The 14,375-nt window shown below is 42.5% G+C and overlaps 1 protein-coding gene across 1 annotated transcript in view; it reads left to right on the forward strand.

The window, feature by feature from the left end:
- Positions 1-1,439: 1,439 nt before the first annotated feature.
- LOC140203284 (stimulated by retinoic acid gene 8 protein homolog) overlaps positions 1,440-14,375 on the forward strand; it is a 35,274-nt gene continuing 22,338 nt past the window's right edge. Inside the window, exons 1-4 of the mRNA XM_072269298.1 lie at positions 1,440-1,640; positions 4,689-4,764; positions 6,595-6,676; positions 12,463-12,615. Coding sequence (XP_072125399.1) covers positions 1,440-1,640; positions 4,689-4,764; positions 6,595-6,676; positions 12,463-12,615 — 512 coding nt within the window. The remainder of the gene's footprint in view (positions 1,641-4,688; positions 4,765-6,594; positions 6,677-12,462; positions 12,616-14,375) is intronic.

The following is a 14,375-nucleotide window of genomic DNA, read 5'->3' on the forward strand; positions in this document are numbered from 1 at the left end:
CAAGTGGCAGTTATGCTCTGCACAAAATGTAACAGTGTGGCAGTTCAGCGTCAGTCACCTCAGCCCCAGGACATCACTGCAGGAGTTACGTAAGCCAAGGTCTCAGGCCCAGCAATTTTCAAGAGCTTTGTCAATTATTTAGCTATCACTGTGTAACCTGAAATACAGATGTTTGTTAATGATTGCAGAATGTTAGTTCCATTCAGAACTCCTTAACAAAAGAAGCAGTGTATGCCTGCATACACTAAGACCTGAACCACATTCAGACATTGACTGAGAAGTGGCAGCTAGCATTTGTCATATCAAAGTGCCAGGCAATGGCCACCTCCCACTAGAAAACACCTTTGCCATTGATGGGCACTACCATCACCAAGGCCCCCACCATCATCTGCACTATTGACCAAAAATTCAAAGGGTCCAGCCACCTAGATATTGTGGCTGCAGGAATGGCCGACTTGATTCAGCTGCCCTAAATGTTTCACCCTGGAAATCTTGGGACATCAAGCTGAACAGCAGCGTGGCAGTATTCGAACAAGAGGCCAATTAGAGGTGGGCGTAAATTGTCAATAACATCAAATCCCACAAAATGAACTTTTAAAAAAATCACAACCAAGGTAGGAAAGCTCAATCGATGTAAAAGAAAATCATAATGAAATAAAAATATCAGCATAGACCGGTTGGGCTAGATGCTGTTTCTCACTGCTGCAGGTAATGGCACATAAAAATTCATTGACATCAGTAGAATGGCTTTTGGAGGAAGAGCACATCGGGTTGATGCTATTATATACTGTGTTTAGTACTACTAGCAGTATTAGAGGTATATGGTGTTGGTGTGTGGCCAAGTGGTTAAGGCGTTCGTCTAGTGATTTGAAGGTTGCTAGTTCGAGCCTTGGCTGAGGCAGTGTGTGTGTCCTTGAGCAAGGCACTTAACCACACATTGGTCTGTGACGACACCGGTGCCAAGCTGTATGGGTCCTAATGCCCTACCCTTGGACAACATTGGTGGCATGGAGAGGGGAGACTTGCAGCATGGGCAACTGCTGGTCTTCCATACAACCTTGCCCAGGCCTGCGCCCTGGAAACCTTCCAAGGCGCAAATCCATGGTCTCACGAGTCTAACGGATGCTTATAAAGAGGTATGCGAACATTATGAAAGATAAAATGCTTGATTATTTCTCATTCTCCTTAATTTATGGAACCTTATAAAGGATACTATTATACTATTATATAATACTATTATATAATTTAAAACATAGGATCAAATTGAGGATTTCCTTAAATGTGTTCTTCGTTTCAAAGGGGAGTACTACATGAAATATTTCAAAAGTCAGGCAGCATTATAAAGAGATGTATAGGAGCATGTAATTGACAGATTTGTAATTCATAACAGTCTGTTGTATGATTTGTGTCAATGTATAATTTGTAGATTTCACATTTAGATGGAGAGCTCTGGCGAATGCACCAGTCCGTACACAGATGCTAGCCCAAGATTTATGGCGATGCTGCAGCAAGTGGAACCTCGGGTGGCTCGTCGTCGCCTTTCTCAGGCTCGACACCGTGCAAAGCTGGCAGGTCTTTTCAATCACCTACGAGATACAGTGTGTCCTGTTTCCAAGAGGACCAAAAGAATAACTTCAAAAGTAAGATGGTGTTGAGCAATAATTCTCAAGAATCATATACAGTGCCAATAAAAAGTATCATTTTTTATTGTTTTACAACATTGAATCACAGTGGATTTAATTTGGTTTTTTTGACACTGATCAACAAAAAAAGATTCCTCTGTGTCAAAGTGAAAACAGATCTCTACAAAGTGATCTAAATTAATTACAAATATAAAACACAAAGTACCCACCTCCTTTAATGTGACACACCAAATCATTGCTGGTGCAGCCAATTGGTCTTAGAAGTCCCATAGTTAGTTAACTGGAGATCACCTGTGTACAGTCAAGGTGTTTCAATTGATCGTAGTAAAAATACATCTGTATCTGGAAGGTCCAACTGCTGTCGAGTCAGCATTGTGGCAAAAACTACACCATGAAGACAAAAGAACACTCCAAACAACTCTGCAAAAAGGTTATTGAAAAGCACAGGTCAGAAGATGGATACAAGATAATTTCCAAGTCACTGAATATCCCTCGGAGTGCAGTTAAGTGAATCATCATGAAATGGAAAAATATGGCACAGCTGTAAATCTGCCCAGAGCAGGCCGTCCTCAAAAACTGAGTGACTGTGCAAGAAGGGGCTAGTGAGGGAGGCCACCAAGAGATCTATGACAATTCTGGAGGAGTCACAAGCTTCAGTGACTGAGATGGGAGCAACTGCGCATACAACACCAGTTTCAGCTTTACCAGTCACAGCTTTATGGGAGAGTGGCAAAGAGAAAGCCACTGTTGATTTAAAAAAAAACTCGTATGAAATCTCAGCTAGAGATTGCCAGAGAGCATGTGGGAGACTCTGAAGTCAACTGAAAGAACGTTCTGTGGTCTGATGAAACCAAAACTGAGCTTTTCGGCCATCAGACTAAACGTTATGCTTGGTGTAAGCCAAACACTAGACATCATCAAAAACACACCATCCCTACCACGAAGCATGGTGGTGTGTGCATCATGCTGTGGGGATGCTTCACTGCAGCAGGTCCTGGAAGGCTTGTGAGGGTAGAGGGTAAAATGAATGCAGCAAAATACAGGGAAATCCTGGAGGAAAACCTGATGCAGTCTCCCAAGAGAACTGCGACTAGAGGAATGATGTGTTTTCCAGCAAGACAATGACCCCAAGCATAAAACCTAAGCTACACAGGAATGGCTAAAAGTTAATGTCCTGGAGTGGCCAAAACAGAGTTCAGACCTCAATCTAACTGAGAAGTTGTGGCTGCATTTGACAAGGCTGTTCACTCACAATCCCCATGCAATCTGACAGAGCTTGAGCAGTTTTGTAAAGAAGAATGGGGGAAGATTGCAGTGTCCAGATGTGCAAAGCTAATAGAGACCTATCCACACAGACTCAAGGCTGTAATTACTGCCAAAGGTGCATCTACTAAAAAACAGCTTGAAGGGGTGAGCAATTATGCAATCAATTATTTTGTGTTTAATAATTGTAATAAATTCAGACCAATTTGTAGAAATTTGTTTTCACTTTGACACGAAAGAACCTGTTGACCAGTGTCATAAAAGCCAAATAAAATCCACTGTGATTCAATATGGTAAAACAATAAAACACAAAATCTTCCAAGGGGTGTGAAAACTTTTTATAGGTACAGTATGCTCTTATTGTTCAGCAAGTTACATATAAAATATCATTTCAAGAGTATGTTAGAGAATAATTTATCCATATTTAAATTCTGCATCAAAATGCTACAGTGTAGATATGAGGCTTTGTTTATATATCACTCACTAAGATGTGTAAATTTATGTGTAAATCATGAAAAACAATAAAAATGATTATGAAGTGCTATTTATCCCAACACAATATAAATGAATGTTGATCTGTCCTGGAAGAAAATTTGATAAATACCATCGCTGGATTGATTTGGATCACTGTAGAAATTTGATGGGCACTTCCCAGAGTGAACTGTACTTGCACAAGAGAGCCTTTCCTGGCACCTAGTATACACCTGAAGTGTCATTGTTCTTGCATTGTTGCTTTTTAGTGGTGCCAAGCTTTTTTTAAAGCTTGCCTGCCACCGATCTCTCACAATTCAGCCTTTGTGTCTTTGTGATTTTAGGGTCACTGACTTGTAACCTCTGCATTCTACACCACAGCACTCTGGAGTTTGCCTTCTCAGTCTGAAAACTAGTGCTAATTATCAGCAAGATTGCTTTCACCTATACTGTCACTTCCTTCTTGGGGAAAAAAAATTCAGTGAGTGCATTTAGGTTGCTCCACTTGGGTTTGCTGCAAGATTTGGCACTAGACCACCAATCTCAAGGGGAAAGGCAAACAAGGGTTCATTAATGCAGACATTGTTTCCTCCATCCTCCTGGTCTACGGGTTCCTATGTTTCTATCCCAATAAGCAGTCCACTCCGCAGAATGAGTTACTGATTCATAGTGTTCTATGTCCCTCTATGACCTTAACTGTTGTTTTAGACTTGTGCCTGAATAGCTGTGTCAGCTGAGGTCAAGGTCATGATTACAATAAACTTTGTAACCTCAGAGTCAAAACACAAAGCTGAGGCTGGTCTGTCATGTGTATCACAGATCTCTATTTTCCAAGGTAATACTGAAAGCTCTGAAAAACTGGAGGTACAAATTGTATCATTTCGTAATGCATGCATTACTAAATGACAATTAAAGAGGACTGCGTGTCCTCATAATCTAAAAAAAAATAGAAATCGGATCGAATGCAACACAATTTAAAACCTGGATTTGAACACAAATTACATTTCAGGATAAGTGACTAAATATACTTTATTTTACTGTTTTCAAACTTAAGATGTACATAATGCCTTTAACAGCCTTGGGACATTTCAAACCATTTGTAGTCAAAGATATGCTTTGAAGTTTTAAATACAGGGATTCAGTTGTTCAGCTTTCCTGGAGCGTGATATACTTAGGAGCTAAAGTTGGTTTGAGTAGTAGAGTGTGCCCTTATCAAAAAGCTTTGAAGAAGCAAAAACAACAGATTTAAAAACCTTTTATGAATTATGTCTGAAGTTAAACTTTTTCCACTAAACTTTATTTCATTTGTAGTGGCAGGTACTACGCAAAGCAAAAGGCTATATCCTGGATTTAGAAAGAAAACTTGAAAATCTGCTGAAACTTAAAGGTTAGTTTTTACATAATTATTCTATTAAGCACTTTGATTTTTATATAGAGCTGTTCATACCGTGAACAATTATTGCTGATCTCTAATTGGTCCTTAGAATGGGATAAGAAGTTCAAGATTTAGATTTAGTGGCAAAGAAAGTAGGATGAAGAATATATTTTCAAGTCTGACTTGAGGAGTGTCTGCAAGGGGATAATGCTATTATGTGCCTGGTACTCTTGTCCTACTTGCCAGTAGAGTTCACAGGTTTAGAATGTGCTTGCCAGAATCACCTTGGCAAATATCGTCAGGGCATTTTTCAGTCCTGGTACATTAATGCTGGAAGAAAAAATGCTTAAGGTGTCCATTATGTGGGCTGTTGTCAGCAGCACAAATGATGTTTAATAAAAGCTTCCAGAAGTAGTAGAGAGAAATAGATCTAGAGAGATTGGGAAGCTGAGAGAAATTAGTATTGTTTTTTTAAATTGGAGAAAATCATTGAATTAAGCGCAAACATATTCACAAAACTTGAAAGCTTTTGAAAAAGCTGACACTGGCAATAGTGAATGCATTGATTGTCATCTTCCAATATTCCATGGATTCTAGATTATTTCCTGCACTTTAGTAGGAAGCAAACATAGCCCCACTACTCAGAACTAAGGGAAAGTTTAAAGCAGGGAATTATAGACTAACAACCCTGAGGTCAGTACCAGGGTCAATGGCAGAAGATGTTAAAGAAGTAGTGACAGAACACTTAGAAAATGACAATAGGATTGGACAGTCGGTGTGGGCTTATAAAAGGTAAATGATGCCCGGAAATTTCTACAAGCAAGATAGGAGGAAAAATTAGGTGTCGTGTTTGGAATTTCAATATGCCAGAGCCTGTGGGATGGGGATAATGAAGTGGCTGAGGATTGGAAGAGTTTGAGTAGAAGATTAAAGATGTATTAGTTCAATTGTACAGGGCCCTGGTGAGATCACACCAGACTCCCTATTTAGGGAAGGATATAATTAGGATAGGGAAAATAAAGTAGAGGTTCACTGAATTAATTTCTAGGAGAGTGTGGAGTGGGGGGGGGGTGGAATTGGATGTTGTCCTATGTGGAAGGACCAAGGAGACTGGGCAAACGCTCTCTAAAACTTGGAAGGATCAAAAGTGATTACATTGAAGCAAATAACACTCTTACAAATTAACCAAGTAGATGAAGGGTTAATATTTCCTTAAGACCATAAGCTATAGGAACAGATTTAGGCCTTTCTGCTGTGTCAGCTTCGCCATTCAATAATGGTAGATAATTTTTCAGCCCCATTCTCTCACCTTCTCACCTTGGCCCTTAACCAATTAAGAACCTATCAATTTCTGCCTTAATTACATACAGTGACTTGGCCTCCAACATCCCTATGGCAGCAAATTCCACAAGATTCACCACCCTCTGTCTGAAGCAATTCTTCCTCACCTCAGTTTATTCTGAAGCTGGACCCTTAGATCCGAGACACTCCTACTTAGAACCATAGAACATTACAGCACAGAAACAGGCCTCTTGGCCCTTCTTGGCTGTGCCGAACCATTTTTCTGCCTAGTCCCACTGACCTGCACCTGGACCATATCCCTCCATCTTCTCCATATCCACTCTCTTCACACCTTCCAGTTTCCTGTGTGGTGACTTTCGTAATTTTGGTTGTAGTGGCTGCAAGGAGGGCTGTGGGGGCTTAATTAGTGAATATAGACAGAATGTGATGTATTCAGTCCATTACTTTAAAATTATAGTAAAACTTGTTTCAATATGTTTGAAAGCTAAATGACTATCATACAAATCTGATTAATCCCTCTGATATTCTGGTACATGACAGAAACATATCATTTGAACGATGGTCAGCCATCAAGCCTGGAAGAAGTAAAAGAGCAATATATTGGTTACTACGAGGAACACAGGTACTTGATGAAAATCAGCAGATTGACACAAATCATTGGTTCATTATGAATTTCAAATGATTCCCTTTTTCCAAAAGGATCACTATTCCATATTAATTCTTTGAGCTGTCACATTTGTTGCCATTTCGAAGGGAGTGGGGGTTCACAATGCGAGAACTACTGTGCCATTCACTATAACCCATGCTTAAACTCATTTTATTCCTTCGTCTGCAATTCACTTTGCCTTTGACAAAAGATGGGAGCTTCATTCTTTTTGCCTCCCTCTTGTTTGATGATGTAATAGTGGCTCTGAACTAGTAATTTGGAACAGATTTGCAACAGTGGGTCACATACAGTTTTCAATGTGTTATGTTAGAGGCACTAAGAATATTCTCTCACAATATGAAAAACACACATCTTAAAGTTCGAGAGCTTTTTCAACTATAAAGGTGATTTTTAATTTCTTAACCAAATTGTAAACAATCAGGAAGTCAATTTGTGACAGATGACTCCCATTGAGTAAAGTTACACATTCATTATAAATGGATCTTGGACAGTCAGAATGAACAACAGCTCCTCCCTCCCCATCATCCTCAACACAGGTTGTGTACTGAGCCCATTGCTGTACATTCTGTTCACTCATGACTGCACGGCCAAACACCAGAGACATCACATTGTCAAGTTCGCTCATGGCACGGCAGTGGTGGGGTTCATCACCAACTATGATGAGACAGCCTACAGAGAGGAGGTGGAAGAGCTGAAGGCCTGGTACCAGGCAAACAACCTCTTCATTAATGTCAACAAGATGAAGGAGATTGTTATCGACTTTAGGAGAACTCACACCATTCACAACCACCACCCCCCCACTTACATTGGTGACACAGCGGTGGAAACTTCAAGCAGTTTCAAACTCCTGGGAGTGCACATCATCCACAACCTCTCATGGTCCCAGATCACATCCTACATAGTCAGGATAGGTCACCAACTCCTCTACTTGCTGAGGAGGCTGAAGAGAGCTGGACTTTCTACATCTTTACTCATGTCATTCTACTGATGCACAGTCGAAAACATCCTAGCAAGGTGCATCGCTGCTTGGTATGGAAACTGCACTGTGGCAGACGAGAAGGCTAAAACTGCCTAATGTATCACTGGCGCCAGCCCACCTGCCATCAAGGACGTGTATTCAGAAAGGCACTGGAAAATGACCAGGAAGATCTTAAATGATCCCACACACCTGCTCATGGACCGTTTGTCCCACTCCCATCAGGGAGGAGGCTACGTAGTGTCCACGGCAGGAGCACCAGCTCAGAAACAGTTACTTTCCCCAAGCAGTAAGACTGATCAACACCTCCACCCACTAACTCCACCACTACTTTATTATTTGCCATCAGTCACCTTGTGTAGAGCCTAGCATCACTTTGTAGACATACCATCTATGTTTCTAAGCTATCTTATGTATTGATACAGTGTTTGTTTTGTGTTTTTTTATTATTATTGTGTTCTTTACCCTTTCTTTGTGCTGTGTCAAATTCGAGTAACGATTATTTTGATCTCCTTACACTTGCGTACAGGAAATGACATAACCAATCTTGAATATTTATGCAGTATATACAGTCTGTTATATATTCTTTTGGCTATACAGGCATCATCAAAGGAGTTATAAAAATGATGATATTCCTGTACAGATTCAACTTCCTGGAGGTAGCTCACAAAGTAATACTTCCTGTATTTAATGTGATATATAAAAGGAGAAACAAAAATCTCTGTATTTTGTCAGTCCGTAATCTATACAATGGTAGAGAATGCATTGTTTCCTTGCATTCCCTTCTTGGTCTAAGCAGAAACAGTTCAACTTTTAAAGGTTCAAAGGTTCATTTATTATCAAAGAATATGACTTAAAATTCTTCTTCTCCGGGTAGCCATGAAACCAAGAAAGAAAAGAAAGGCAGCACTATCATCAACACCAAAATCCCCCTTCTTAGCAAAAAGTACGAACAAAAATAGAACAGGCAGATAAACTCCCAAATCCCTCCCACAAAAAAAAGAACAAAATGTAACAGGCACATCAACCCCCAAATCCCTCCTCCCACACAAAAAAACAAACAAAATGGAACAGGCATATCAACCCCCAAATCTCTCCTCCCACACAAAAAAAAGAACAAAATGTAACAGGCATATCAACCCCCAAATCCCTCCTCCCACACAAAAAACAAACAAAACGGAACAGGCACATTGTTCTCCCAAATCCCTCCTCCCACACAAAAAACAAACAAAATGTAACAGGCATATCAACCCCCAAATCCCTCCTCCCACACAAAAAAACAAACAAAATGGAACAGGCATATCAACCCCCAAATCCCTCCTCCCACACAAAAAACAAACAAAATGGAACAGGCAGATCGACCCCCAACATTCTCCCCCTGCACAAAACCCCCCTGAAGAAAACGAAATAGGGGCATCGATCCTCACAAGTCCCCTCCCCGCACAAAGAATACAAAGATTAGGCGAAAAACACAGCATATAAACAAAACAACACACATCAAAGTTGCTGGTGAATGCAGCAGGCCAGGCAGCATCTCTAGGAAGAGGTACAATCGACGTGTCGGGCCGAGACCCTTCGTCAGGACTAACTGAAAGAAGAGTTAGTAAGAGATCCGAAAGTGGGAGGGGGAGGGGGAGATCCAAAATGATAGGAGAAGACAGGAGGGGGAGGGATGGAGCCAGGAACTGGACAGTTGATTGGCAAAAGGGATACGAGAGGATCATGGGACAGGAGACCTAGGGAGAAAGAAAGGTGGGGGGGAACCCAGAGGATGGGCAAGGGGTATAGTGAGAGGGACAGAGGGAGAAAAAGGAGAGAAAGAAAAAGAAAAAGAATGTGTGTATATAAATAAATAATGGATGGGGTACGAGGGGGAGGTGGGGCATTAGCGGAAGTTAGAGAAGTCAATGTTCATGCCATCAGGTTGGAGGCTACCCAGACAGAACATAAGATGTCGTTCCTCCAAACTGAGTGTGGCTTCATCTTTACAGTAGAGGAGGCCATGGATAGACATATCAGAATGGGAATGGGACGTGGAATTAAAATATGTGGCCACTGGGAGATCCTGCTTTCTCTGGCGGACAGAGCGTAGGTGTTCAGCGAAATGATCTCCCAGTCTGCGTCGGGTCTCGCCAATATATAGAAGGCCACATCGGGAGCACCGGACGCAGTATATCACCCCAGTCGACTCACAGGTGAAGTGTCGCCTCACCTGGAAGGACTGTCTGGGGCCCTGAATGGTGGTAAGGGAGGAAGTGTAAGGGCATGTGTAGCACTTGTTCCGCTTACAAGGATAAGTGCCAGGAGGGAAATCAGTGGGGAGGGATTGGGGGGGACGAATGGACAAGGGAGACACGTAGGGAGCGATCCCTGTGGAAAGCGGGGGGCGGGGGGAAGGGAAAGATGTGCTTAGTGGTGGGATCCCGTTGGAGGTGGCGGAAGTTACGGAGAATAATATGTTGGACCCGGAGGCTGGTGGGGTGGTAGGTGAGGACAAGGGGTACCCTATTCCTAGTGAGGTGGCGGGAGGATGGAGTGAAAGCAGATGTGTGTGAAATGGGGGAGATGCGTTTGAGAGCAGAGTTGATGGTGGAGGAAGGGAAGTCCCTTTCTTTAAAAAAAGGAGGACATCTCCCTCGTCCTGGAATGAAAAGCCTCATCCTGAGAGCAGATGCGGTGGAGACGGAGGAATTGCGAGAAGGGGATGACATTTTTGCAAGAGACAGGGTGAGAAGAGGAATAGTCCAGATAGCTGTGAGAGTCAGTAGGCTTATAATAGACATCAGTAGATAAGCTGTCTCCAGAGATAGAGACAGAAAGATCAAGAAAGGGGAGGGAGATGTTGGAAATGGACCAGGTAAACTTGAGGGCTGGGTGAAAGTTGGAGGCAAAGTTAATGAAGTCAACGAGCTCAACATGCGTGCAGGAAGCAGCGCCAGTGCAGTCGTCGAAGTGGCGAAGGAAAGGTGGGGGACAGATACCAGAATAGGCACGGAACATAGATTGTTCCACAAAGCCAACAAAAAGGCAGGCACAGCTAGGACCCATACGGGTGCTCATAGCTACACCTTTAGTTTGGAGGAAGTGGGAGGAGCCAAAGGAGAAATTATTAAGAGTATGGACTAATTCCGCTAGACGGAGCAGAGTGGTGGTAGAGGGGAGCTGGTTAGGTCTGGAATCCAAAAAGAAGTGGAGAGCTTTGAGACCTTCCTGATGGGGGATGGAAGTATATAGGGACTGGACATCCATGGTGAAAATAAAGTGGTGGAGGCCAGGGAACTTAAAATCATTGAAAAGTTTAAGAGCATGAGAAGTGTCATGAACATAGGTAGGAAGGGATTGAACAAGGGGGGATAAAACCGTGATGAGGTATGCAGAAACGAGTTCAGTGGGGCAGGAGCAAGCTGAGACAATAGGCCTGCCAGGACAGTCAGGTTTGTGGATCTTGGGTAGGAGGTAGAAACGGGAAGTGCGAGGTGTGGGAACTATAAGGTTGGTAGCAGTGGATGGGAGATTCCCTGAGCGGTTAAAGTCGGTGATGGTGTGGGAGACAATGACCTGGTGCTCCTTAGTGGGGTCATGATCGAGGGGTAAATAAGAGGAGGTATCCGCGAGTTGCCGCTGTGCCTCGGCAAGGTAGAGGTCAGTATGACAGACTACAACAGCACCCCCCTTATCGGCGGGTTTTGTAGTAAGGTTAGGATTAGTACAGAAGGAGTGGAGAGCAGAGCGTTCGGAAGGAGTGAGGTTGGAATGGGCACAAGGTGCGGTGAAGTCGAGACAGTTGATGTCCCGTCGGCAGTTAAAAAAGTCTATAGTCTGATGGGAAGATATAAAACAAGTTAATAAATTTACTTCGTTAACTGCAGTTAAGTTAAAGGTGAACACCATTGTTAATGTTCAGAAATGATTGCTTTGCAAGGGAGAATGAGATCAGTGCAGTATGACGTACTGCATCAGGAAGTAGTGAAGTGTCATCTGCGAGACATCTAGCTTCTATAAACATTACTGTTTGTACATTAATATGTATCTGGAATATTATATTGATGCATTACTCTGTTGTGCAAAGAGCATTGACCCTTTAGCACACCAAAGAGTAAAGAGTTTGGAAAACAACCAGTTTGAAACAATATTTGCTTATTAAAGTCAAGCATGAAGTGCGTTTGATGACTCTGGGCCTATATTCACTCGAATGCGGAAGAATGAGGGGTGACCTCAATGAGCCCTGTCGAATGACGAAAGGTTTGATAGAGCAGATGTGGAGAGGATGTTTCTTGTGGTTGGAGAGTCTAAGACCAGAGGACACAACCTCAGAATAGAGGGGCATCCTTTTCGAATGGGGATGACGACGTATTTCTTTAGCCGGAGAGAGGTGATTCTGTGGATTTCGTTGCCATAGGCCGCTGTGGAAGTCAAATCTTTATGTATATTTAAGGCAGAGGTTGATAGATTCTTGATTTGTCAGGGCATGAAGGGATTTGGAGGGGAAGGCTAGAGACTGGAGCTGAGAGGAAAAATGGATCAGCCATTATGAAATAGCAGAGCAGACTCAATGGGCCAAATGGCCTAATTGTGCTCCTATGTCTTATGGTCTATTAGGATATAACAGGAAACAAACAATACATCATAGAATTTCTATTCCAACCCTGCAAATATCTGATCCATTAAGTGCTTCACATAATTTGGAAAAATTTGTGCTTGAACTCCATAATTCTGAATATTTTTGTGCCCTTATAACTGTAACAATTTTTTTCTTCCTTCACAGTGACATGGCTTCAGTAGATTGTCCTGGTAAGACAAGAGTCAGTCTTTGGCAGTGGTTGAGAGAATATAGAAGTCATCCCACAGAGAATGATGTGAAATCAGTCTGTTCCCAGTCTCCTGTGAAATCCTCTGCAGAACTCCTTGAATTTGAAGGGTTTGTATTACACAGTGGTGCCATCATACAACATTGGGGTGAATATAAATTATTATTGGTACAGAAACATAGAAAACCTACAGCACAATACAGGCCCTTCAGCCCACAATGCTGCGCTGAACATGTACTTACTTAGAAATTACCTAGGGTTACCCATAGCCCTCTATTTTTCTAAGCTCCATGTACCTATCCAGGAGTATCTTAAAAGACCCTATCGTATCCGCCTCCACCACTGTTGCCGGCAGCCCATTCCACGCACTCACCGCTCTCTGTGGAAAAAAACTTACCCCGACATCTCCTCTGTACCTACTTCCAAGCACCTTAAAGCTGCACCTTCTCGTGCTAGCCATTTCAGCCCTGGGAGAAAGCCTCTGACTGTCCAGGTGATCAATGCCTCTCATCATCTTATACACCTCTATCAGGTCACCTCTCATCCTCCGCCACTCCAAGGGGAAAAGGCCGAGTTCACTCAACCTATTCTCATAAGGCATGCTCCCCAATCCAGGCAACATCTTTCTAAATCTCCTCTGCACCTTTTCTATGGTTTCCACATCCCTCCTGTAGTGAAGTGACCAGAACTGAGCACAGTACTCCAAGTGGGGTCTGACCAGAATCCTATATAGCTATAACATTACCTTTCGAGTCCTAAATTCAATTCCATAGTTGATGAAGGCCAATGCACCGTATGTCTTCTTAACCACAGAGTCAACCTACGCAGCTGCTTTGAGTGTCCTATGGACATGGACCCCAAGATCCCTCTGATCCTCCACACTGCCAAGAGTCTTACCATTAACACTATATTCTGCCATCATATTTGATCTACCAAAATGAACCACCTCACACTTATCTGGGTTGAACTCCATCTGCCACTTCTCTGCCCAGTTTTTTATCCTATCGATGTCCCACTGTAACCTCTGACAGCCCTCCACACGATCCACAACAGCCCCAACCTTTGTATCAGCAGAAAATTTACTAACCCATCCCTCCACTTCCTCATCCAGGTCATTTATAAAAATCACAAAGAGTAGGGGTCACAGAACAGATCCCTGAGGCACACCACTGGTCACCGACCTCCATGCAGAATATGACCCATCTACAACCACTCTTTGCCTTCTGTGAGCAAGCCAATCTGGATCCACAAAGCTATGTCCCTTTGGATCCCATGCCTCCTTACTTTCTCAATAAGCCTTGCATGGGGTCCCTTTCTCAATAAGCATTGCTGAAATCCATATACACTACATCTACTGCTCTTCCTTCATCAATGTGTTTAGTTACATCCTCAAAAAATTCAATCAGGCTTGTAAGGCACGACCTACCTTTGACAAAGCCATGCTGACTATTCCTAATCATATTATGCCTCTCCAAATGTTCATAAATCCTTCCTCGCAGGATCGTTTCCATCAACTTACCAACCACTGAAGTAATACTCACTGGTCTATAATTTCCTGGGCTATCTCTACTGCCTTTGTTGAATAAGGGATCAACATCTACAGCCCTCCAATCCATTGGAACCTCTCCTGTCCTCATTGATGATGCAAAGATCATTGCCAGAGGCTCAGCAACATCCTCCCTCACTTCCCACAGTAGCCTGGGGTACATCTCATCCGGTCCCGGAGACTTATCCAACTTGATGTTTTCCAAAAGCTCCAGCACATCTTCTTTCTTAAAGTCTATCATTTCAATCCACTGTAAGTCATCTGTACAATTGTCAAAATCCTTTTCCGTAGTGAATACTGAAGCAAAGTATTCATTAAGTATCT

The sequence above is a fragment of the Mobula birostris genome, chromosome 9 (assembly GCF_030028105.1).
Source record: "Mobula birostris isolate sMobBir1 chromosome 9, sMobBir1.hap1, whole genome shotgun sequence".
Classification (NCBI taxonomy): Eukaryota; Metazoa; Chordata; class Chondrichthyes; order Myliobatiformes; family Myliobatidae; genus Mobula; species Mobula birostris.